Below are 24615 nucleotides of genomic sequence, written 5' to 3'. Positions count from 1 at the left end.
ATTTACATATGTTTATATAAATAGGCAGTTAAAGTTGGCAACAACAGCTCAAATGAGGAGAAAGAGGAGCCTCCAGAGAACATCACATCAACTGCTCCATTTTAAGAGAAGGATGGAAGGTATATTATAGGAAAGAGTGAAAATTTGTAACAATGGAATTTTTGTGGGGGTGTTTATACATTTACATACGGTGGAGGTATCCACAACCCCCCCCCCCCCACCCACCAAGTATTTACACACCCCCTAACCCATTAAAAATTTTTTATAAAATGTTGTTATAAAAAATTGTGTCAGTATTATAAAAACTTCATATTTTTATGAAATGAATTGTGTATATTATAAAATGCCAATTTTTATAAGTATTATTAAATGTCAATTTTTTTTATAAAACGAATTGTATATATTATAAAATAGCAATTTTTTATAAGTATTATTAAACATTTTATTAAATGTCAACTTTTTTATTTATCAATTATTATTATGTGTTTAATTTTATTAAATGGGTATACTATAATGTTTTATTAAATGTCAACTTTTTTATTTTACAGTTATTATTATGTGTTTAATTGTTTCCATAACGCAATGTGTATGTTAAAAAAATATCAACTTCAGAAAGTCTTTAATTGTTTTTCAATTGTCGTTTATTAACCATAACGGAACAAGAAACATAAGTCAAAATGTAATTAAACATCGTTTTATATTAATACACAAAATGTGTAACTTTGATACAGAATGTAACGACTAAACCCTAAACCCTAGATCGCTAATTGTTACATATTTTTGAATTCCTGTACAGGAAAACGATGGGTGCAACATACACAATATAAAGACAGCCCCGGCTGTCTTGAAATTGCGTACCGAACCCTACCTTCCAACGGGATTCTACTTCACATCTACCACACTGAGATGGCATAAGGGATCAGGAGGTTGGAGTAGTGGAGTCGGCATTTCGTTTATCAACCACCGTCCAGTCTTCGCGTCTTCTCGGGATGGTGAGCGAAGTGGCATTCCCGTTGGTGGAAGGCTCGTGAGAACACTAATGAACTCCTCTCTTGGAAGGACATGTCACGGGGAAAACTGCGTTGGCTAGCGTCACTGGGAGCTGACGAGGCAACAGGCTACTCCGATAACACGTAATCCTAGATCGGCGCTCTAGTGCATGAATCTGAAATACGAACGTAGTTTCTCCATAAGAATTACGCTACCACCACCGTCAAAACACCGACTTTCGATATCCTGTTAATAAAAAATACAATTTAGCATTAGACTCGTCATTCGAAAATATATTGTAAAAATTAAAAAAAAAACAAAACACCACCACAGCCGACACACCACCACCACCACCCCAGCCGACCCACCACCACAAACACAGCCGACCCACCACCACCACCACCACCCCATCCAACCCACCACCACCCCAGGCGACCCACCACCACCACCACCCCAGCCGACCCACCACCACCACCACCACCCCAGCCGACCCACCCCCACCACCCCAGCCGACCCACTCCCGTTAACTTAGCAATAATAATAATAATAATAATAATAATAATAATAATAATAATAATAATAATAATAATAATAATAGTAATAATAATAATAATAATAATGATAATAATGATGATGATAATAATAAAAATAATAATAAAACATATGCACATTTAAAAACAACGATGTTATATCTAGTCCCGACAAACAGGTCGGGTAGGGTCTTTGACCCATGACGATATTTTATGAAATGAATTTTGTGTATTATAAAATGACAAATTTTTTATTTATCAATTATTATTATGTCTTTAATTATTTTTCACTTGTCATTTATTAACCATAACGCAATAAATACACGAAACATCGTTTTATATTAATACACAAAACATGTCATTTTAATACAAAATGTAACGACTAAACCCTAAATACTAAACCCTAAATCGCTAACTGTTACATATTCTTAAATTCTTGCAAACTGTATCGGTTATTCAGATCTCTATTCGGTCACCATATTGTTGCTATCAAGTTTAAGGACGTGTTCCACGGTAAACGTGCTTTTTGCTTCCCCATTTCCACATGAAGAACCTCCGACCTGATCTGGCGCTCCCTCGTTGCAGAAGAATTCTCAGTAACCGGTTCCACAATATGAAGAACCAATCCATACAGAAGGAGTTCTCCCTCGAGGTTGCTGACGCAGAAGCATTGTAGTTGGTGGAGGTTCCAGGACATTCCAGTTAACCCTCATAGTCACCTGTAAATATCTACTTCCACCGTCACAGATTTTGAGTGCAGAAACATTGCTATTGGTGGACGTTCCGGTGCATGAATCTGGAATACGAACGCAGTTAAGCGTTTGAATCTGAAATACGAACGCAGTGTACTTCTCCATAAGGATTACGCTACCACCACCGTCAAAAAACCGACTTTCAATATCCTGTTAAAAAAATACAATTATAGCATTAGACCCGACATCTGAAAATATATTGTTAAAACATACAAAACACCGACTAAACCCCACCACCACCACCACAACCACCACCACCACAGCCGTCAATCACCACCACCACAACCACCACCACCACCACAACCACCACCACCACCACAACCACAGCCGTCAATCACCACCACAACCACCACCACCACCACAACCACCACCACCACCACAGCCGTCAATCACCACCACCACCATAACCACCACCACAACCACCACCACCACAGCCGTCAATCACCACCACCACCACAACCACCACCACCACCACCACAACCACTACCACAACCACCACCACCACCACCACCACCACCACAACCACCACCACCACCACCACAATCACCACAACCACCGCCTAACCACCACAACCACCACCACCACAGCCGTCAATCACCACCGCCGTCAATCCCCCACCGCCGTCAATCCCCCACCGCCGTCAATCACCACCGCCGTCAATCCCCCACTGCCGTCAATCCCCCACCACCGTCAAACCCAACACCACCATCAAACCCAACACCACCGTCAAACCCAACACCACCACAAACGGCGGAAATAAAACCAAAAAATAAAATAAAGGTTGAAGATTAAGCAGTAAAATTTGGACTACAAACTAACCTTCATCGTGTGGTCCAGAGTTTGTCTTGTGAAAATCGTGTAGTCCAGAGCGTTTGTGTGTGTGTTCTTGGTGTTTTAGTGTGTGAGTTTTCAAATTTTAGATCTAGTTTACCCCTTTATTGAAGTTGCGAAAGTGTTTGTATTCAATGAGAGCCGTATGGTTCAATGAGCGGCGTATAGGAGTTGTTGGGAGAAGTTAAAGCGTATGAAGTGTATAAAGGATATACTATAACCAATTTATCAGCTCCTGTACATGAGGATAAACTGGTTAAGGCTTGTGTGTTCTATGCGAAGTGTGCGAGTTCGAAACCCGGGGGAGGCCGGTCCGATACAGAAGGACCCCTCCCTTTTTTATTTGTGTAATTCTAATTTTTTTATTATTAATTTATTTATATTAAAATTCATTCCTTTTATTAAAAAAAACAGATTTCACTTTTAGTTTGAGTCAACAATTTTAAATCCCTTTAAAACAATAGTTTTCTTTTATTTTGTACTCTTTTCTTTTATATGATGCACTTTAATTAAAAAAATTTATAAAAAAATTGTTGCGTACACTATATTTGACGGATGTTACAATATATTTAAATTATAATAAAGAGAAACATTAATAAGTTTGTTGCGTACACTATGTTTCACGGATGCTACACCTAACACAAGTCAATAACTTCTTTTTGTCGAGTTCTATTACTACGTAGTAACGCCCTACCATGTGCAATATGAGACATGTACATTGTCTCCCATTCCATAGCTTCCATACTTCGGTATATATTCCAAAGTCCATTTGGTACTGGCATCGGGCTATCATCCGCTAACTTAACCATGATGAAATGGCTATCTACGACATAAGCAATCGTTAAAATGGAATGGTTCAGGTAAACCTGCGGTCCATCGAACATCGGGATGTAAGTTTGACAAACACCGTTGCTTAAATGTTGAACAATCACCCCAAATTTTTGAGCCACCAACAACCCTGTGTAGGGCAACCACATCCAGCATGCCATAGGTGCAGGTTCAACATTTAACCAATTTATCAATCGATACACATTTTTGTAACATCCCTTGTCCAATGATTCGAGTATATGCCCCCAACGCTTTTTGTTAATGAACATATCGTCGAGTAGCTCTTGGCGGACCCACTTCCACTGTTTCTGGTCATACCCCAAACCCATAGCTATGGATCGAAACCCACAGTTACCGTCCGGCTAGGCATCTTCGATATGTGTTATGTATCTCCGATAGCTAGATGGAAGCCAATCCTTAAAACGCTCGATCATGTTTTTGTACCTATAATTGGCAAAAAAATAAAAAAACTAAAAAATATTAAAAAATAAAAAATTGAAAAAGAATTCTAAATATATGTATGTATATACGTATGTACCTGTGCCCGGCCAACAGTGGAAAGTCTTTATCTATAATCGGAAGTGTATTTTTTTCTTCCTTGCTTTTCTTTGAACGACTACGTCGCACATTTGGCTTTTGAGTGTAGTCGTTCCTCTGTGATTCGGGTTGTTTATCTTTACGTCTCGCAAGGTCTTCATTCTTTTGTTGTTTTGCTTTCGTAGTTGGGAGGCCCCGGGTATCTTGTTGTACCTCAGGCGGTTGATGGTCAGTCATACTTGGATTCAACACCGCTTTCATCTTCGCCAACATCCTTTTTAACACTAGAGGTGGCTGCGTATGTAGTTGTTGTGTGAGTTTATCCATTTCCGCCTGAATATTACACTCGTCTTGATTAAGTATTTCTGTTGAAAAATCAAGTTTTGTCCAGAATTTATCTATCGCGGCAAGTGGAATTTTGCAACCTGTTTTTCAAGAATCATTGTTAAAACATGAAGTATAATGATGATTATATTCTATGGATCGAAGCATATGTTATAGTTGTTATGTTACCTGTATTTTCCCACCACTCCATCTGACAAGCACATGGCAACCCACAACCCGTAGAACGCTGGTGGCCACAAGTCCCCCTCCTACCCTCAACGCATGTAGCTTCTTCCTCTCGACAACCAATAACTCTAAGGCTTTTTGGGAAACATTACCGCGTAGGTTGTCAAAAAATGGAAATCTGTGGTCCCCCATTTGCACGGACCTGCTCTCCTGAAAACTAAGTTTTATTTGTATCTTTTGTGACTCTACAACTTTGTCAACAAGACACACAAGTCTATGGAGCGAGTTGTATGGCCCTTTAATGTATCTCTTAAACTTAGAATGCTGGCTTTTAACTCTGTTGGTTGTATGTTGACCAAAATTGGGGACTGTGTTAGTCCAAGCTGAAACGAACTTTTCTTTATAATCTTTCAGCCACACATCATACAAATAATCCAGAACATCTGAAAAAAAAATGAATACAATGATTTGTAATGTTTGTATGTATATTTGTATGGATGAATGTATGTAAACTAATATAATATGTACCTGATCGTTCGTCGTTAACCAGTCGTGTGAAAAGCCGCTGAAAGTTATAATTGTATAGCCTCGGACTGGGAGAACTACAGTACACAGTCGAGACCAAGAAAGCTTGAATATTTTCTGTCTTCATCCGTAAATTTTGCCCGACAGTGTTTTAGAATATTCTGTGAGATGTGCCACCTACATAGCAATTTGGAAGCTTTTGGGAATACTTTATCACAAGCATTCATCAAAGCTTGATCCCTATCTGTTACAATTACATGTGGCTCCATGCAATCTACCAACAATTCTTTGAGCTTCTCCAGGACCCATAAGAAGTTATCTTTTTTTTTTCTTTAGAGACAAACGCATGAGCCACACAAAAAGACTTGTGTGTCGATGTCACACCCACAACTTGAATAAACGGAAGCTTATACTCATTCTTCTTGTAGGTAGCATCAATCATCAACACATGTGGGAATGCACGCCACATGTTGTACGAGTCCGGATGAACGAAAAAAACCTTCTTGACCGCGTTTGTGGAGGGATTCACTCTGGTGAAATAAACGTACCTTTCTTCTTGCAGCATGCTCTCCAATATCTGCATTGGAGTTCGATCGCCGTACATTTTTCGTTTAATCTTTTTAATCATGTTTTGTACGTCTTGTAGAATGCGCACGCTATGTGGGTACTGATTTCTTATGGTTAAATGTATATTTGTAGGCTCCATGTTTTGCAGATAAAGTCTCTCCACCAGTGATTCTTCGTCCGGGGTCAGCCTTCTAGCAAACGCGTGGCCCTCGAGAAGTTCAGCAGGCTCATGGTTGTGAATGTTTTTCTTCTCCACAAGGCTCCAACTACCACTACTTGAGTCTAGTTTCCCTATCAGACTAAGGGGCTGTTTGGCTAAGCTTATTGGAATGACTTATTTACTTATTTGCTTATTTGAAAAGCAAATAAGTCATAATGGAATGACTTATTTACTTATTCCTCTCACATAATAAGCTAACCCAAACACCTTTTAACTTTTCAAAAAGTAAATAAGTAAATAAGTCACTAAAATAAGCTTAGCCAAACAGCCCCTAAAAGGACAACCAACCTTTTTGCTACCGGAACGCTGAACGGATGCTTTACTTTTGGGTTCGCCGCCACGATCGCATTGCAACCATATCTTCACTGTCCTTGCTGACGCACCTTCGCCTTTTTTCCTCGTTCGTTGGGTGACAATGACGTAACCTTTCACAACATCTCTTTTGTATACCCAATTCTTCAATTCTTCAAGTGACCCAAATACCTCAAAAAAAGGTTCATTAGAAATCCACATAAATGAAATTAATATATTAATTTGTCGGAAAAACAATAAAAAACTCGGGTTCAACATTGGGTTCGGGTTAATATGTATGACACATTTTTGGGTTTGTATGAAATTTCGTATCATACATTTTCTATTTTTAATCAGTATACATGCCTCGTTCGTGTTCGTTCGGTTCATTTACAAGCCTAAGTAATCTATTTTTAAGAAAATATTTCACCAGAACATATATAATATTTCACCAAAATGATAACGAAATCGGGTTAATATGTATGACACAATTTCGGGTCGGGTTCGGGTTAAGGTCGGGACGGGTCAAACATTTTCTAGATTTCTCCAACCTAATAAAAATTAGAGTAAATTACAAGTTTTGTCCTTTACGTTTACATCAAATTTCAGGCACTGTCCTTTAAGCCAAAACTTAGACAGGCGGTGTCCTTTACGTTTCAAAATCTTGCACGTTTTGTCCTTTAAGCCAAACCCAGTTAGATTTTTTGGTTAAATCTGGTCACCCAAGGGCATTTTAGTCTTTCTAACCCATTTATTTAATATTATTTAAAAATAAAACAAAATAATTTAAAAAATATTATTATTATTATTATTATTATTATTTTAACTATATATATAGAGTAAATTACTAACCACCATCACCACCACCCTTCATCACCATCACCATCACCACCACCCTCCACCGCCGCCACCACCACCACCACCGCCACCGCCACCGCCACCGCCACCACCGCCACCACCGCCACCGCCTCCATCAACCACACCTTAAACCGCCCAACATAACAATCATGACACCCAAAAGATGAAGAACCAAATCGGAACTATTAAGTATCATCAAAAGATGAAGAACCAAATCATATAACGGAAAAGAGAACAAACACGAACCTGAATTGCAAACAGAAATAAACAGGCTAACCCGAGCCACCACCATCAACCACACCTTCACCCACCGTCGCACCTAACCCAACACCACAACCACCCCTATACATTTTCGGTGCCACCTCTGCCGTAACTTACCACGGCGCCACCACCATCACCAAACATTCACTGCTACTTGCATCACATTCACCCCCCCCCCCGATCATTCTCAACAAACCCAAATACCAAATCAAAAACCCCCCAAAAATCCCCAAAAACAAAAATATCAAAAACCCTAAAAAACAATTCCGGCATTGAGTCTCCGGCCACCACCACCTGCAATCGCCTATAACATCACCACCACCGCCGGCCGAACCTACCCCACCACCACAAACCACCCCTTCACCCACTATCGCACCTAACCCACCAACAAAACCACCCCTTCACCCACCACACCTAACCTGCCATCACAACTACCCCTAACCCACCACCACCTGCAATAGAACCACAACAACCATCAAGCACTCCACCACTGTTGTTAGAGAGAGGGAAGAGAGTGAGAAGAGATAGAAGTTTGAGATCTGAATTGAATGAGAAAAGAGGGAGTTTATATATTTTTTATTTTTAAGTTTTGTACAATTTAGTCCATGAATAAAAGTTTTTTACAAAATAGCCCTTTGAAATGTGAAAGGACAAAAATGCCCTCATGTGCAATACACATGACCAGATTTAACCAAAAAATCTAACTGGTTTTGGCCTAAAGGACAAAACGTGCAAGATTTTGAAACGTAAAGGACACCGCCTGTCAAGTTTTAGCCTAAAGGACAGGGCTTGAAATTTGATGTAAACATAAAGGACAAAACTTGTATTACTCTAAAAATTATATACATACGAATAACATGTATACAAAATCATTTTATCCACTCTAAAATTATATCAACATTATGTCACACGAATAACACGTAATTGACGGTTATGTCATACTTTTTTTGTTTTTTTCTCGTCATTAGCACGCTTGTCGTCGTGAACACCTTCCTCGTTAGCAGGTTCGTCGTCGTCAACACCCTCCTCAAAGTGCATTACATCTTCCTCGATTTCGTTATCATTTTCCTCAAAGTCCTTAGCACATTCTTCGACTTGGTTATCATTTTACTCAAAGTCGTTAGCACCTTCTTCGACTTCGTTATCATTTTTCTCATACTCCATAGCACCTTCCTCATACTCTAACTTGTGTTTGTTTTCCATATACGAATAGTAAGTCCCGTATTCGTGTCGCGGATAACTTTGGGCAATGTAAGATGGTTCCCCCTCATCTACAAACACCTGGTTCAAGTCAGGTAACGTGGGTCGCACACCCCCGTCATCACAACGAGGCACGGACAGAACCTCCTCCTCACCTCGATCAACGCCGGATAACCAAATGCTTTCGGAGACGTACGACTGGTTCGAATCTTCGCCAAAAATATTACCAATGCCCCAAAACGACATCTTTATGCTTCACGATCTCAATCAAATTTTTTAGTTAAGAATCTTCAGGAGTTCAGACGAAATTTTGTGAGTTTGAAAAATTTTGGAAGCCATAAATCCCGTATGCTTGGGTAAACAAACATTTTTGCTCGATAAGGGTCGTATAGGTCGATAAGGGTCATATGGGTCACTTTCACGCTTTTTCAGACTGAACTCCTTTCATGTCAGTAATTATACCTTAAATTTATCAAAAGTCGTGCCGATAAGCCTCTCATTGCTCAATGAGAGGCGTATAGGGTTTAATGCTCCAACTACCACAACCTTATATGCATCTTATAGAGCAATGAGAGGCTTATCAAAACCCTTTTTCTAGCACATTAATTGCTTTCACACTATATACTCCCCTTATTGCCCTATATGCCACCTCTGGGGGGGGTGCAATCAAAAAGTATGGGTGTTTCAATACCCTCACCCTTTACATATAAGCGGAATGGGTGGAAGGTAGAATTTCATGTTGGTTATTTTAGGCCAGTTTTTCTTCAAAATTGTTAGTTTTACTTTTGGCCAACGTGTGTAATTTAGTAATTTAACAATCCTAAGTATTGAAAATGACATGAAGCTATTTTTTTCTTTATGAGCCTCGGATCAATCTCAGCCCTTTTTTTGTGTTTTTATACTGATCTTTCCATTAATATTTTTACTGTAAATACAGTAAATACAGTAAACAGTCTTAACCGAAAACAAAATGGTAGCAGGTTCTATCTTAATTTTTAAGTTTGATTATCAGGTTGAAAATGAAAAAAAAATTAGAACCGTGTTTGTCAGAACTTCAAACATTAAACCCCAATACAAAATATAATGCAACTTTATTGATGAACTTCTCAGAATCACAATACAAGAACACTAGCCAGTCATCACAGATTGACAGGCTTTCTAAATGAATCAAATGATTAAAAACAAGAACAAAGGATTCCTCACGAATGTACGTGTGAGGAATCAAAAAGATGATTTAGGGTTTGAGAAGGAGAAGACAAAAGAGAGTCGGTGTACATCATCCGGAGATAGCACCCTCTTTTATATATGAGAAAGACATGAAACCCTTAGCCCAATATAAGGAGCAGCTCAGCATCAAACACGAACACAGGCCCAGCACATGTGACCAACGGTAACAAGCAGCCCACCATCAAGAGATCACACCTCAAAAGGAAACAAGATAAAATATTAGAAAAACGTTAAAACAGAATATATAGAATATTTTTAACACCCCCCCCCCTCAGTTTTAATGTTTAAAAAGATTTGTGAGACCAAGAACCTTACACATTTCTTCATGATGTCTTGGTAATAACCCTTTTGTGAACACATCCGCAAGCAGGAATTCAGACTTTATACCAGATGTTTTGATGATACCTCCTGCTATTTTTTCCCGAAGGAAAAATAAGTCGACCTCAAAGTGTTTTGTTTTGTCATGAAACACAGGGTTTGCAGCTATGGAAATGGCTGCACTGTTGTCACAATTCAGCGTCACTGGTAAGGCAACATTGATCCTTAGTTCCCTTAGAACATTTATCAGCCACAAGATTTCGCAAGAGGCACTTCACATGGATCTATATTCTGCTTCAGCAGATGTACGAGAGACAAGGCTTTGTTTCTTGCTTTTCTAAGAAACTAGAGAGTTTCCGAGAAAGATACAGTACCCAGTGACAGACCTTCTGCTGTCAACACACTTAGCCCAATCTGAGTCAGCATAGGCTGATAACTGGAAGGAATCGCTCTGTTTAAACATAATGCCATAGCCAGGAGCATTTTTTAAATACCTCAGCAGCCTAAAGGCTATCTGGGAATGAGCTTCTGTTGGTTTATGCATATATTGGGACAAATAGTGAACGACATAGGCAATATCAGGGCGAGTGTGAGAGAGATAAATAAGTTTGCCCACAAGTTTTTGATATCCAGTGATACTGACATCATTTAATTTCTCATTTTTACTCATTTTTGTCAAAATGTGGTTTTGCTCTACGGGACAGTTAACTGGCTTACACCCGCTCATCCCATATTCATTTAAAAGATCCATACAGTATTTTCTTTGGGTAAGGCAAGTACCCTCACTGCTTTTGATGACTTCAATACCAAGAAAGTATTTTAAGAAACCAAGGTCTTTAATTTGAAACTCCTTTTTTAAACAGGATTTCACTTTATTAATTTCATCAACATTGTTTCCTGTTAGTATAATGTCATCAACATAGACTAATAAGGCAATAAACACAGAATTATCAGATTTAACAAACATAGAATGGTCACACTTAGACTGAACAAAACCAATTTTAACAAGAACTTGGACAAGTTTTTCATTCCACATACGAGGGGCCTGCTTTAAGCCATAGAGGGACCTTTTTAACTTGCAAACTTTGTTTTTGTTATTTACATTTAGACCATCAGGAGGGATCATATAGACTTCCTCCCTTAGATTTCCATAAAGGAAGGCATTATTTACGTCAAGTTGATATATAGGCCAGTTATTTTGAACAGACAGACTGATGATGCATCTGACCGTGACCATCTTGACAACGGGAGAAAAGGTCTCCTCAAAATCGATACCCTCAACCTGGCTAAAGCCTTTGGCAACAAGTCTGGCCTTAAATCTATCTATTTCACCATTAGATTTGTATTTGACTTTGTAAACCCATTTACTCCCAATGGGTTTCTTCCCATGTGGAAGATCAACTATATCCCAAGTGTCATTACTATATAAGGCAGAAAGTTCATCATTCATGGCATATATCCACCTTTTATCTTTGCATGCTTCTTTATAGTTAAAAGGTTCAACAGTTTTGTTTAAGTTAGCAGCAAAGCACATATTTTCACTGGATAGATTAGCATAGTTAACAACTTTATCATAACTATATTTAGCATTTCCAACAATGAAGTCACTAAATCTCTTAGGGGCAGACACATGTCTAGTGGACTTTCTAAGACTAGGTTGGTTACCCTCAGGAAGGACTGATTCATCATTTGTAACACTTGAGTCAACCTTCACAGACTCACTTTGAGACTCATCATGATGCTGAGCATTAGCCATGTCACCTGAAGCAAATGACTGCTGAGTGTCAGCAACATCAACTGGCTCATTTGAGCTACTGTGTTGCTGTGTCTCAGGTACAGAATCAGGAGACTCCTTCTCTTCATCATTGGGATTTGTATCACTTGAAGGTTCATAGATATCAAAAAAATTGGAATGATTTAAAGTATTTGTTTTGTCAAGATCGAGTTTAGAAAAAAGATTGGTTTTAAAAGGAAAAATGGTTTCATAAAAACTGACATCTCGAGAGAAGGAGAATGTCCTTTGATCCAAACTCCAAAGTTTGTATCCTTTTTTAAAGTTTGAATATCCCATAAAGACACATCGCTCAGCTCTTTCTTCAAGTTTATCGGTATTAGTTAAGACCGTAAAATAACATAGACATCCAAAAACTTTCAAGTGATCGAGAGAAGGTTCAAAGCCATAAAGCAACTCATAAGGGGTTCTACCACCTAACACAGACGAGGGTGTCCTATTAATCAAATAAGCAGCAGTGAGAACACATTCAGACCAGAATCTTAAGGGAATACCAGATTGAAATAATAAAGCTCTTGTAACATTCAGGAGATGCCTATGTTTCCTTTCAGCAATCCCGTTTTGTTGGGGGGTGTAAGTGCAAGAGGTTTGGTGAAGTATGCCATGTGTTTTAACAAAATTTTCCATTTGAGTGTTGATAAATTCGGACCCATTATCACTTCTGAAAATTTTGACTTTTGTTTCAAATTGAGTGAGGATCAGGTCATGGAAGTTTTTAATATTTTCAAACACTTCAGTTTTGGACTTCATTAGGTAGACCCAGACAGATCTGGAGTAGTCATCAACGATGGTGAGAAAAAATTTATACCCATCAAGACTGGGTCGTCTATATGGGCCCCAAACATCAAGATGAACAAGGTCACCAATATTTTTGGATTTATGGTCACTTAAGGGAAAGGGAACTCTATGTTGTTTGGCCTTGTGACACGTGTCACACGGCTCAACTTGTCCTGTTTCATTTTTAAGTTTTAGAACATGTAGGACTTGGTCTGCTGGATGACCAAGTCTGGAATGCCAGAGCTTTATTGTTTCAGTTTTATTAAAGCAAGCAATCACAGGTTTACTAGAGTTACCACAGAAATAAAGACCATCCATTTGCCTACCAATCACCAGGTTTCTCTTTAAGGAAACATCCTGAATATAACAGTTATGCTCGTCAAAAACTACTTTAAGTTTGTTATCTATAGCAAGTTTGTGAACAGAGATAAGATTCACACAATATTCAGGGACAACAAAAACATCTTTCAAGATCACATCTTCAGAGAGTTTAAAACACCCTATTTGTTTAACTTTTGCATCAGTTCCATTTGGATGTTTGATAGTAATATCATACTCAGATACATCAACTAGATTAAACATGTTGTCATTGTTCATGACCATATGTTGATTAGCTCCTGAATCAACGATCCATTTTAGTTTATTTTGATGGAAAAAGCTAGAGTTAAAACAATAGGTGTTTTTATAAGACCCTAAAGGAGTAAAGGCACTAAAGCACTCACCACCCATGTTAGATTTGGCAGAATCTTCCAGCTTATATTCATTTAACAGACCTAGCAGCTTGGAAAATTGATCAGCAGTTAAAGCATTCAAGGAAGAATTAGCAGATTGATCATTATTGGCAACAGAACTATTAGCAGACACATTTGCTTTAGACCATTGAGAATTGTTTTGATTTGGTTTATTTCTATAGTTTGGAGGATAACTATGAATCTCAAAACATTTCTCAATCACATGACCAACCTTATTGCAGTGAGTACATTTTAAGTTAGGATTAGGACCTTTGTTAAAACGCTTTTTATTATCATTGAATTGTGTTGCCTTGGCAGTAAAACCAACATTTGGAATTTTAGAGGATTTATTTGAATCTCTGTGTGATTCTTCTCTAGAAATGATAGAAAAAGCAGTTTTGACAGTAGGTAAAGAATCCCTAGTTAACATATTTGTTCTAACAGGTTGATAAATATCATCTAATCCCATTAAGAACTGCATAAGCTTGATCAGTTGGCTGAATTCATTGTATTTAGTAGAAGCATCACAAGTACAGGAAGGTAGTTGAACCATGGCATCAAATTGTTTCCACATAGTATTGAGTTTATGATAATATTCTGAAACACTAGCCCCATTTTGATTAACAGAATTGATTTTTTGGTATAACCCAAACACAACTGACCCATCAACCCTGTCATAAGTGTCCTTTAAATCACTCCAAACTTCACTAGCAAGCCTAGAATAAACTTGACTAACATATAATTCTTCAGAAACAGAATTGAGAATCCAGGTTAAAACAACATAATTGCATCTATCCCATTGACTTGCAAGAACATCATCTTTAGTTGATTTGGTATAGGTACCATTAATAAATCCTAGCCTATTTTTTGCAGTTAAAGCAAGTTTCATAGCATTTGACCATACCACATAATTCTCAGTTCCTTTCAACTTAATATTAACAATAGTAAGACTACTAGAGTCACTAGCATGTAGGTATAACGGGTCACTTGCATCTAATTTACTAATCAAGGTGACAGAGGATTCCCCTTGATTTTCTGTATCAGGCATAGTAACACACAGTCACAGAGAAGCAGTAACAGCAAGAAAAGTAGTCACACAAGAAAACACCAAATCAGAACAGCACACCAGAGAAACAGCAAAAAATAAGTGACAAGAGGTCAGGGACGAAGCGAAGCCTGAACAGAGGTCCGATCAGAGGTTCATCACTCAAAAGGTGCCTCCGCAGACAATATTCAGGGAGCTAAAAGACACAAACAAATGCAACAGAGTGGACCCTCTCTGTATCCCAAATCAAGCCGGTCTCACCTAAAAACCCGGTATCAGTATGCCTAGACACAAACAATAAAGGATGATGCAAAACTAAACAAAGAAAAAAGGAAAGATCTCACAGTGGGTGGGGATGAAGTCCAAGGGATCAAGACTTGTAACCTTCACTTAGGGTTACAAGAGCTTGATCAGAAGACAGAAGACCAAAAAACTGTTGGTTTGCCCTAAACGGGACCAACAGGAAGTACTTCAAGCAATCCAACGAGAAAACCCTAAAAATTAGGGTTTCGTATATCCAACAGCGGCACAGCAACCACGATCAACAAAGATCCAGGAAGGACACGGCGGTCCACAGATCTGCCAAGAAATCACCACAAGAACCAACCTTTAATTTAAAAAACCCTTGGATAGAAACCTCCGGAGAAACAGGCAACGGAAAGTGCAGCGGAAGATCACCAGAGCACCAAATTAATCTTGGAGCTCTAATACCATGTCAGAACTTCAAAGATTAAACCCCAATACAAAATATAATGCAACTTTATTGATGAACTTCTCAGAATCACAATACAAGAACACTAGCTAGTCATCACAGATTGACAGGCTTTCTAAATGAACCAAATGATTAAAAACAAGAACAAAGGATTCCTCACGAATGTACGTGTGAGGAATCAAAAAGATGATTTAGGGTTTGAGAAGGAGAAGACAAAAGAGAGTCGGTGTACATCATCCGGAGACAGCCCCCTCTTTTATATATGAGAAAGACATGAAACCCTTAGCCCAATATAAGGAGCAGCCCAGCATCAAACACGAACACAGGCCCAGCACATGTGACCAACGGTAACAAGCAGCCCACCATCAAGAGATCACACCTCAAAAGGAAACAAGATAAAATATTAGAAAAACGTTAAAACTAAATATATAGAATATTTTTAACAGTGTTGACTAGAAAACAGTGTCTAAAAGTGATTATTTTCTTACATTAAGCTAACTAAACAAGACTGAAGTAAGTTTAAACTTTAAGGTGTCCTGCAAACCAGTCGCACACTACTTTCTTTACTATTCATATGTCTCTAGATAAACATATCAATCGCCGACATTAGACCTGGCAAACGGGTCGGGTTGGGTCATGGGTCAAAGTGGGTCCGGGTCAAAACGGGTTAGTTACAAAAAAGGGTTGTTTTGGTTCGGGTCGGAACGGGTTCGGTTCAGAATGGGTTCGGGTCAGAACGGGTTTGGGTTGAAATGGTTCCGGGTCAGAACGGGTTTTGGGTCGGGTCGGTTCGGTTAAAAAAAATGTTTTTTTTTTTTAAAAGAGAGATTGTACATCAAGGGGCAATTGTAACACCTCGAATTTTTGTGTCCAATAATGTGTTAACACGTGTCATTTGATTACACGTGGCATTGATATTAAATAAAGGACTAATATTGACAAACCTTGAAAGTATATAAATTCGAGGGTTATAAATGTCAATCAAGGGTAAAAATACTGTATAGTAACCCTAAATAATGCTTGTACGTTCAAACGAGTAAATCATAGATCGTACGGAAGAGAAACGCGGAAGAAAGTGAGAGATTACAAACCACAGGGGTTAACTGTGTCAACATGTTTAATTATACCTCTGAGTGACCCTTTAACGTTCCCGAGGCTTTGTAACAAGTATTATACGCTCACTAGAATATACTGTGTAAATTCCGCGAAGTTCCATTTTAAAACGAGAAAGTTATGATCAGATTCGTACGAGAAGGGTTAAAAGCGTCAATAATAAAATTTAAGGCTTTCCGGATAATAAATAAATTTAACCGGGGGCTTAACAATACGGGTAAATAACGCGAGGTCCTTAACTGTAATTAATCAAGGGCCATATCGCAAAGTTACCCCTTCAAACCCGAAAGGTCAGGTTATTAATTACCGAAGATTCGATATTAATTATAAAGATTTGATAATCATTTGAAAAAGATTTATTTTTAACCCCTTACGGACCGTAAAGGGTATGCCTTACGGACCGTAAGGAGGTGAATGATTAAATTTGATCCGCCTATGGCTTACGGACCGCAAGGCCGAAGCCATACGGTCCGTAAGCAACGCCCAGCGACAGATTGTTGGCTGTTGGCTGTTCTAATCGGCAAAACATGGAATGATGGGTTTCTCAGAGGTATGGACGCCCCTACTCGACCCATAAACCTCTAGGACACATGCCATTCATCCCTTATCAGTTGTAGAGTGTTGTGTAATGATCTAAGGGCTTGACCTTGGCTATAAATAGCATGCTTATGCTCATAACTTTCATCACAACTCAAACACTCTCATCTGATCATTCCAAAAGCTTTCAAGAATTCTCCTCTGTTCTACAATCAAGTCTCAACTTCTGTAAGTTGCTTAGTTCCTTTGTAGTTCAATTTATGCTTAGTAAATCACTAGAAACCAAACCGTCGTAAATACGGTTTGACTTTAAAATAAATCCGAGATGGTTCAGTCTTATGACGAATCAGAGGTAGTTATGAGTTGGCATTAATGTGGGTAATAAACCTCTAAAAGGGTTCCCCCTGATCACCACTCTAACTAGCTCAAATGTCGAGTCAAACGAACGGTTAAAAAGTCAACAGAAAGCTATTTGTGCGATTTATGTATAATCTGTAAGTATATGCTATGGAACCTGTTTAGACACTCTTAAAACATGATATTAAGTATATAAACTTGTTTGCGCTCGTTTGAATCGACCATTTGCTATATTGACCCGGTTCGGAGCCGAATGTCGCAAAAGTTTGACTATTGCTTTGACTTCAGTTCTGACCCGTTTTAGTGAGGTATAGATATGCCTTAGGACTCTCTTAGGACCAGGTTACATGATGGTGTAGACCTCTGTGATCGGTTCATGATTTGTCCGAGTCTTTTTACGCATTTCCGTTAATCGCCTAAAAGTTGACCGTAACGCCCTTTTTAAATTAAAACGAGTATTTCGGACGTGTGAACGGGCCATAACCTTGCTTACTAATTTATAAGCATGTCCTTAAAGTTTCACGTCAATCCGAGGTCTAGAATAAGAGTTATGCTAAATAGCGCATTTATAAGAAACTTTTGCAATAAACGGCGCAATTAGCATAACGCCTATCTAAACCGAGATTTCGTCACCAAAACTTTTACCCACTGTTATAAAATAATATTTTTGGAACTTTAAAGATTTTTAATAATTTTCACCTTGCTCATAACCTGCGGTTATGGCTACGGTTCGGTAAATACCGAATATGCCCTTTTCGGCCAAAACATTGAGTTCTACAAGGTCTTTTGACCCGATTCCAGTTACTACTGATTTTAAATAATAAATAAAGTATTTTAGACTTTATAAACTATTCGGGAAACTCAGAATTCCTGTAGAACTCGAAAAGCTCTTTAAAAGTCTTTAAAATGACCGAAAAACCCCTACGGGGCGTAATATTAACTTAAACTCGTTACGGGCATCACGGAAGGTATCCTACTGATACCACAACCTCTTTAAGGCATATTGACTTAGGAAATAAACGTAAGACTCTCATGGTTAACCGATTCGCCTATTGCGCACACGGTTCGGCTTATGAAACTAGTTTTCATAAAATAGTCGATACGGGTCAAATTATATTATTTGGACCCCAAAATCCAGAGTGTGAACCTTGAACCCATATAAAACAAGCCTTTGAACTTATTTAGGGCAGAATCACATTCCATTCTCGGTTTTCGCCTTTTCGCGCGATTAAACCGTATTTATATTCCGGAACCAACCGGTCTAGGCTACGGCCAATATAAAGACCCGTTAGGATTCTAAGAGGTTAATTAAAACCTTCGTTCCAGATTAGGAGCCCAGTAAAAGCTATCGGTGATTTAATCAAATTAAGGAATAATACTTGCAAAGGTAAATACTTTTAACTTATTTCCCCTATACGGGCTTGGGATACGGTATAATATTTACCGCTTGATTGAGCATCATATCTTCCATCGCTTAGGTGGTTAATTAAATATTATGATCGGCTCATTTAAACAGTTTTGTTTCTTAAAAGCCTTTGGGGGGTTAATGACCGTTGTCCCGGATATCCTTGGCATCATTTTACGAAATGGCCACGACCATCGACATCCCAGTGTAGGCGTACACCCGGTATATATTGTCGACATTTAATTAAAAGACGTAGCCGTTGGTTTCTATACTACGGTTTTACGCAATGTGGTGTGTCTATTAATCTTTAACCCAGCACGACCCGGGCTACTGAACGCATAAAAGAACATGTAATACGTTCACAAGATTTTAATAATTTTCCCAAGTTATAAAAGAGTTTGTGCCTCGTGCATTCAAATCAATTTTAATAAACATTTTTAAATGTGTCAGTTGATCGTATTTACCAGTGTAAACTGACGTATTTTCCCCAAAAAGATTAAGTGCAGGTACTATACGAAATTGGCTGGTATTAGCTTCCTAAGCATCACGAATAGTCTCGCAAACTCGATGCCGTATCTGAATGAACAATATTTTATTATTTTGATCCGCTGTGGATACATTCGACTTCTGTAATACATTTGATATTACAACCAGAGGTTGAAGTATATATTTATCTTTAAGCTTCCGCTGTGCATTTATATAATTGTGTGGTTTGACTATATTGTTGCCAACTACGTCACGGTAATCCCCCACCGGGCCCACCGGTGATACACGTGGAAATCGGGGTGTGACAGGTTGGTATCAGAGCCAACGTTGAGTGAATTAAACACTATCCTATTGTGTTTAATCTCAATAACACAATTGCACATACTTGAGTCTAGACAAGAACTTAGGACAAATTCGAATTTTTATTCCAATTTTGTCTTTTTCTTTTATTATTGGTACTTAAAGTTTTATAAAGCAGGAAACATGCCACCTGTTATATTTCGAGGAAGTGGAAGGGGAAGAAGAGGCAGAGGAGATATCGTGACACATCACGATCACGAAGCTGGACCGTCAGGTACAAGACCTCCTTCGATGACAAGGAGCGAAGAACCACAACGACGAAGAGACCTTTATGAACCCGCGAGGCATTCCACCTCGCACAGCTCGACGCCATCATACCGGCACTCCTTTGGGCCAAATTCAGAGAATGATCCCAACAACCCGCAACCTTCCTTCATACCTCTACAACGTTCGGTATCGCACCGAAATTACGACGACCCTACTCCATACTTCATAGGTCAGTTTAATCCAGCTGACTACATACAGGAACCTTCAGGTTTTGTTCCATTAGGGCCACAAGATCACTTCTCCGAGGATCATATGGACGAAGATACTGATCCAACAGAACCTGCTCGTGGTACGCCCACGCATCCGATAGAAGTCTCTGATGGGTCATCCTTCCATGGCACACCCTATCAGGGGCCAGATAGTTTCCAAGCGTTGTTTGACCGACATGAGTGGTACTACACACCACCTCAACAGACATCACAACAACCGCGACATCCACAGGATCCCTCTGAGGATTCACGCTTTGTGGCAGTTACGCCACCACCTCCGCCACCGGCGCAACCAGTAATGCCTGATCCGCCAAGGCGTAGGAGGACAAATGCTCGTATGTCCACACGAGGAGGAGGGGGTATCCACTTCAGCACCCCTCGACACTCTAGTAGTAGCCACTATCCGCCACTACAAGAAGAAGGACCTTCAAGTCCTATACAGGAGGCGAACTCCGCACCAGCTGCACCAAATTCGCCACCATTTGGGTACGACCAACCCATACCTGCTTACACGGGTCCAACGGCTTACAACTCGTTCGAACCGTCACAAGCACATTACAACTACAATTATGAGCGCGACCCATATGTGGTATCGGCTAGATATAATGCACGCTACCCTGACGGAGCTCATGGGAACATGGGAGCACCGGACTACTCAGCTCATGGGTATCCAATACCTCCCAGACCTCCAGTTCCGCAACAAGCGCCACAACCACGATTCTCTCCTCCTGAACAGGAAGAGATACTCCATCGACTAGATCGTGTGGAGAGAGAGTTCGAGGAAGAGAAAAAGAGCCACCGAGGATTTCTCAAAGGCTTGGCGAACCTACTAAAGGGCAAAAAGAAGAAACGTGACCACTAGCCCCTAATAGTTGTACTAATTTCTATTTTGAAATAAGTCCCTGCGTGGACACTTATCGTATTTCAGTCCCTACGTGGACTTATCTTTTAGTCCTTGCACGGACCCTTATTTTATGTTAGTCCCTGCGTGGACTTGTCACTTATTTTAAACCTCTATGGAGGTATGTACTATTTGAAAGACCCATTTAGGGCAATATGTGATTGTATTTGAGATTATGGAATGTATGTTATGAGTTTTGTTTTAATATGTATGAAATAAATCAAAACCATTCCTTTTAAATTGATCTGCCTAAATAAAGAATCTTACGAGTGAAACCTAGCCTGGTGTCTTTTAAGATCCGGCCAAGATGGTAGGACTTAATTAAAAGATTCAGATTCCCTGTTAACCGCTGCAAGCATGTTAACAATCATGGCAGATGTGATTCGTTAAAATCACGCGCGTCATTCTTATACAATAATCCTTTAAGGATTTCAAAACCCAACTAAATGATTTATAAATCGTGGGTTAAATCACCAATGAAGGTGATCAATCTTATTTAAACATCCATTAGTGATGTAGTGCCTACGGGCCAACCCTATTTAAAACATCCATTAGTGATGTAGTGCCTACGGGCCAAATCTTATTAAATCATCCATTAAGTGATGTAGTGCCTACGGGCCAACCATATTAAAACATCCATTAGAGGTGTAGTGCCTATGGGCCGTAATAATTGTCTTATAAAGACAAAAGGCAGTGGTGGTCTATGACTCCCTGTCAGAAAGAGATAAAAGAACTACGGTTCAAATCTCTATGCCTTTGATTCTCTGAAATCTCGGCTAATAGTATAAAACATCCTCGTGATTAGGCTTTATGCCGCCAATATTATTGATATAGCTAAAATAGGATATATTCAAATCCTAAGATTTAATAAAGTAATAAGTTAACCAAATATGGTCTCTGTTACCATGGTTGATAAATTGTCATGAAAGACAATTATATAATAATCTCCTGAATAAAATTTTGTTATCTTCTGTAACAGATTCAAGTTACAATGGCGGATCCAATGGAGAGAATAGCCATACAAATGAAGATGACTACGACAATGCGCCAGTGCATTTGACAGGCGCACAGTTAAAGGCTCTAATTGACAATGCTGTTCAGGCAGCTCTGGATCGTCAATATACTGAGTCCCAAGGCAGAACCATATCAAAACCACCCTCCAAACCAAAGACACACTCCAAACCACCCTCTCAACCCAAGAAAGATGACGACAACCACTCATCAGCTGAGGATAGTATTCGTCGTGAAGGAGAATACACTGATGCATCCGGTGCCAAGGGTTGCACCTACAAGTACTTCGTGTCTTGTAAGCCACGGGAATTCACAGGGGAGAAGGGTGCTGTTGATTGTATCACCTGGCTGGATGAGATGGACACTATTGTGGACATCAGTGGGTGCGTAGAGAAGGATGTGGTGAAGTTTGTGTCCCAGTCATTTAAGGGCGAGGCCCTGGCATGGTGGAGAGCATTGGTGCAGGCATCAGGTAAGTCTGCTTTATACAAGATGACGTGGGAGGAATTTATTGCTCTCATTAAGGAAAACTACTGCCCTCAGCATGAGGTAGAGAAGATCGAGTCTGACTTTGTGTCACTGGTGATGACGAACCTGGACTGCCAGGCATATTTGACGAGCTTCAATACGATGTCTCGCCTGGTTCCATACCTTGTGACACCAGAGTCTAGAAGAATCGCCCGTTTCATTGGGGGCTTGGAGCCTGCGATAAAGGCGAGTGTGAAGGCCTCTCGGCCGACGACCTTCAGGTCAGTTACTGACCTCTCCTTGTCTCTAACTTTAGATGCTGTCCGTCTGAGGACGCTAAGGAGCAAGGAGGCTGAGAAGAGGAAACGTGAGGATGATACCTCACGAAGGTCTGGAAAGAAGCACCATGGAAACGGTGACGGCAAGAGAGGGGCTGAGACGAAGAAGGATGGGCAGGCTGGTGAAAGACCCAATTGCAAAATCTGCAAGAAACCCCACTCTGGGAAATGTAGGTTTGCGTCGAATTCACAGTCGCAGCCAAAGACTTCCTCCTGTGGACTATGCAAGTCCAAGGATCATAAGACGGTGGATTGTAAGAAAATCAAGGACGCAACCTGCTACGGTTGCAATGAAAAGGGGCATATCAAGAGCAACTGCCCTAAGAATGCCAGGAAACCGGAGGAGACCAAGAAGACAAATGGTAGAGTCTTCCGCATGGATGCAAAGGAGGCAGTACAGAACGACAATGTGCTTACAGGTACTTTTCTCGTAAATAATATATTTGCAAGAGTACTTTTCGATTCTGGCGCTGATAAGTCCTTTGTAGACCAAAAGTTTTGTAAACTATTGAACGTGCCGATCAAAACCCTAGATATGAAATACGAGGTAGAGTTAGCAGACGGCACGATAGAAACCGTCTCCACTGTGCTAGAGGGATGTGAAATGTCCATTAAGAACCATTCTTTTCCTCTATCTCTACTTCCCTTCAATCTAGCGGGTTTCGACATAGTCTTAGGCATGGACTGGTTATCCCGTAATCAGGCCCAAATCATTTGCGGCAAAAGGCATATAGTGTTAAAGACTCCGAGTGGTGAATCGCTTACCATTCGAGGAGACACGCAGTATGGATTGCCCGAAGATGTATCTATGCTCAAAGCTTCTAGGTGTTTGAACAGGGGCTGTGTTATTTACATGGCTCAGGTGATAATTGAAGAACCTAAGCCGAAGATCGAGGATCTTCCTGTCATTTCTGAATATCCTGAGGTTTTTCCTGAAGAACTACCTGGTTTGCCACCAGATAGACAAGTGGAATTCAGAATAGATATCATACCTGGAGCAGCTCCCATAGCGAGAGCACCCTACAGGCTAGCTCCGACGGAAATGAAGGAACTAAGGACCCAGTTGGATGAACTGTTGGCAAAAGGTTTTATCAGACCTAGTTCGTCTCCCTGGGGAGCACCTGTCCTATTTGTAAAGAAGAAGGACGGATCGATGCGTTTGTGCATCGATTACCGAGAGCTAAACAAAGTTACCATAAAGAATAGATATCCTCTGCCAAGGATCGACGATCTGTTCGATCAGCTGCAAGGAGCAAGCTATTTCTCGAAGATCGACTTGAGGTCGGGCTATCATCAACTAAGGGTCAGAGATGAAGATGTACATAAAACCGCATTTAGGACTCACTATGGTCATTACGAGTTCCTAGTGATGCCTTTTGGGCTCACAAATGCACCGGCTGCGTTCATGGATCTCATGAATCGCGTCTGCAAGCCGTATTTGGACAAATTTGTCATCGTCTTCATCGACGATATTCTTATATATTCCAAAAGCCAAGCTGACCACGAGAAGCACCTCCGTTGCATTCTCGAATTACTACAGCGTGAGAAACTCTACGCCAAATTCTCGAAATGTGAATTCTGGCTATGAGAGGTTCAGTTTTTAGGTCACGTTGTAAGTGAACGTGGTATCCAAGTGGATCCCGCTAAGGTAGAGGCAGTCA

At 39.8% G+C, this 24615-nt stretch overlaps 2 protein-coding genes across 2 annotated transcripts; both read right to left on the bottom strand.

The window, feature by feature from the left end:
• Positions 1 to 3824: 3824 nt before the first annotated feature.
• On the bottom strand, positions 3825 to 4876 carry LOC110910126. Its single transcript, XM_022154845.2, has 2 exons — positions 4470 to 4876; positions 3825 to 4375 (listed from the first exon to the last, which is right to left on the bottom strand). The coding sequence occupies exons 1-2, from the start codon at positions 4793 to 4795 to the stop codon at positions 4294 to 4296; spliced, it is 408 nt and encodes a 135-aa protein (XP_022010537.1). The 5' UTR covers positions 4796 to 4876; the 3' UTR covers positions 3825 to 4293.
• A 901-nt stretch (positions 4877 to 5777) lies between these two features.
• LOC110914063 (protein FAR1-RELATED SEQUENCE 5-like) lies at positions 5778 to 8738 on the bottom strand. Its single transcript, XM_022158881.1, has 3 exons — positions 8643 to 8738; positions 6579 to 6773; positions 5778 to 6377 (listed from the first exon to the last, which is right to left on the bottom strand). Exons 1-3 carry the CDS (start codon positions 8736 to 8738, stop codon positions 5778 to 5780), a joined length of 891 nt encoding a protein of 296 aa, XP_022014573.1.
• Positions 8739 to 24615: the final 15877 nt, after the last annotated feature.

Source organism: Helianthus annuus, chromosome 15, assembly GCF_002127325.2.
Source record: "Helianthus annuus cultivar XRQ/B chromosome 15, HanXRQr2.0-SUNRISE, whole genome shotgun sequence".
Taxonomy (NCBI): Eukaryota; Viridiplantae; Streptophyta; class Magnoliopsida; order Asterales; family Asteraceae; genus Helianthus; species Helianthus annuus.
Note: the sequence above shows the minus strand (reverse complement) of the source record. Positions and strands in the feature narration are given on the sequence as shown.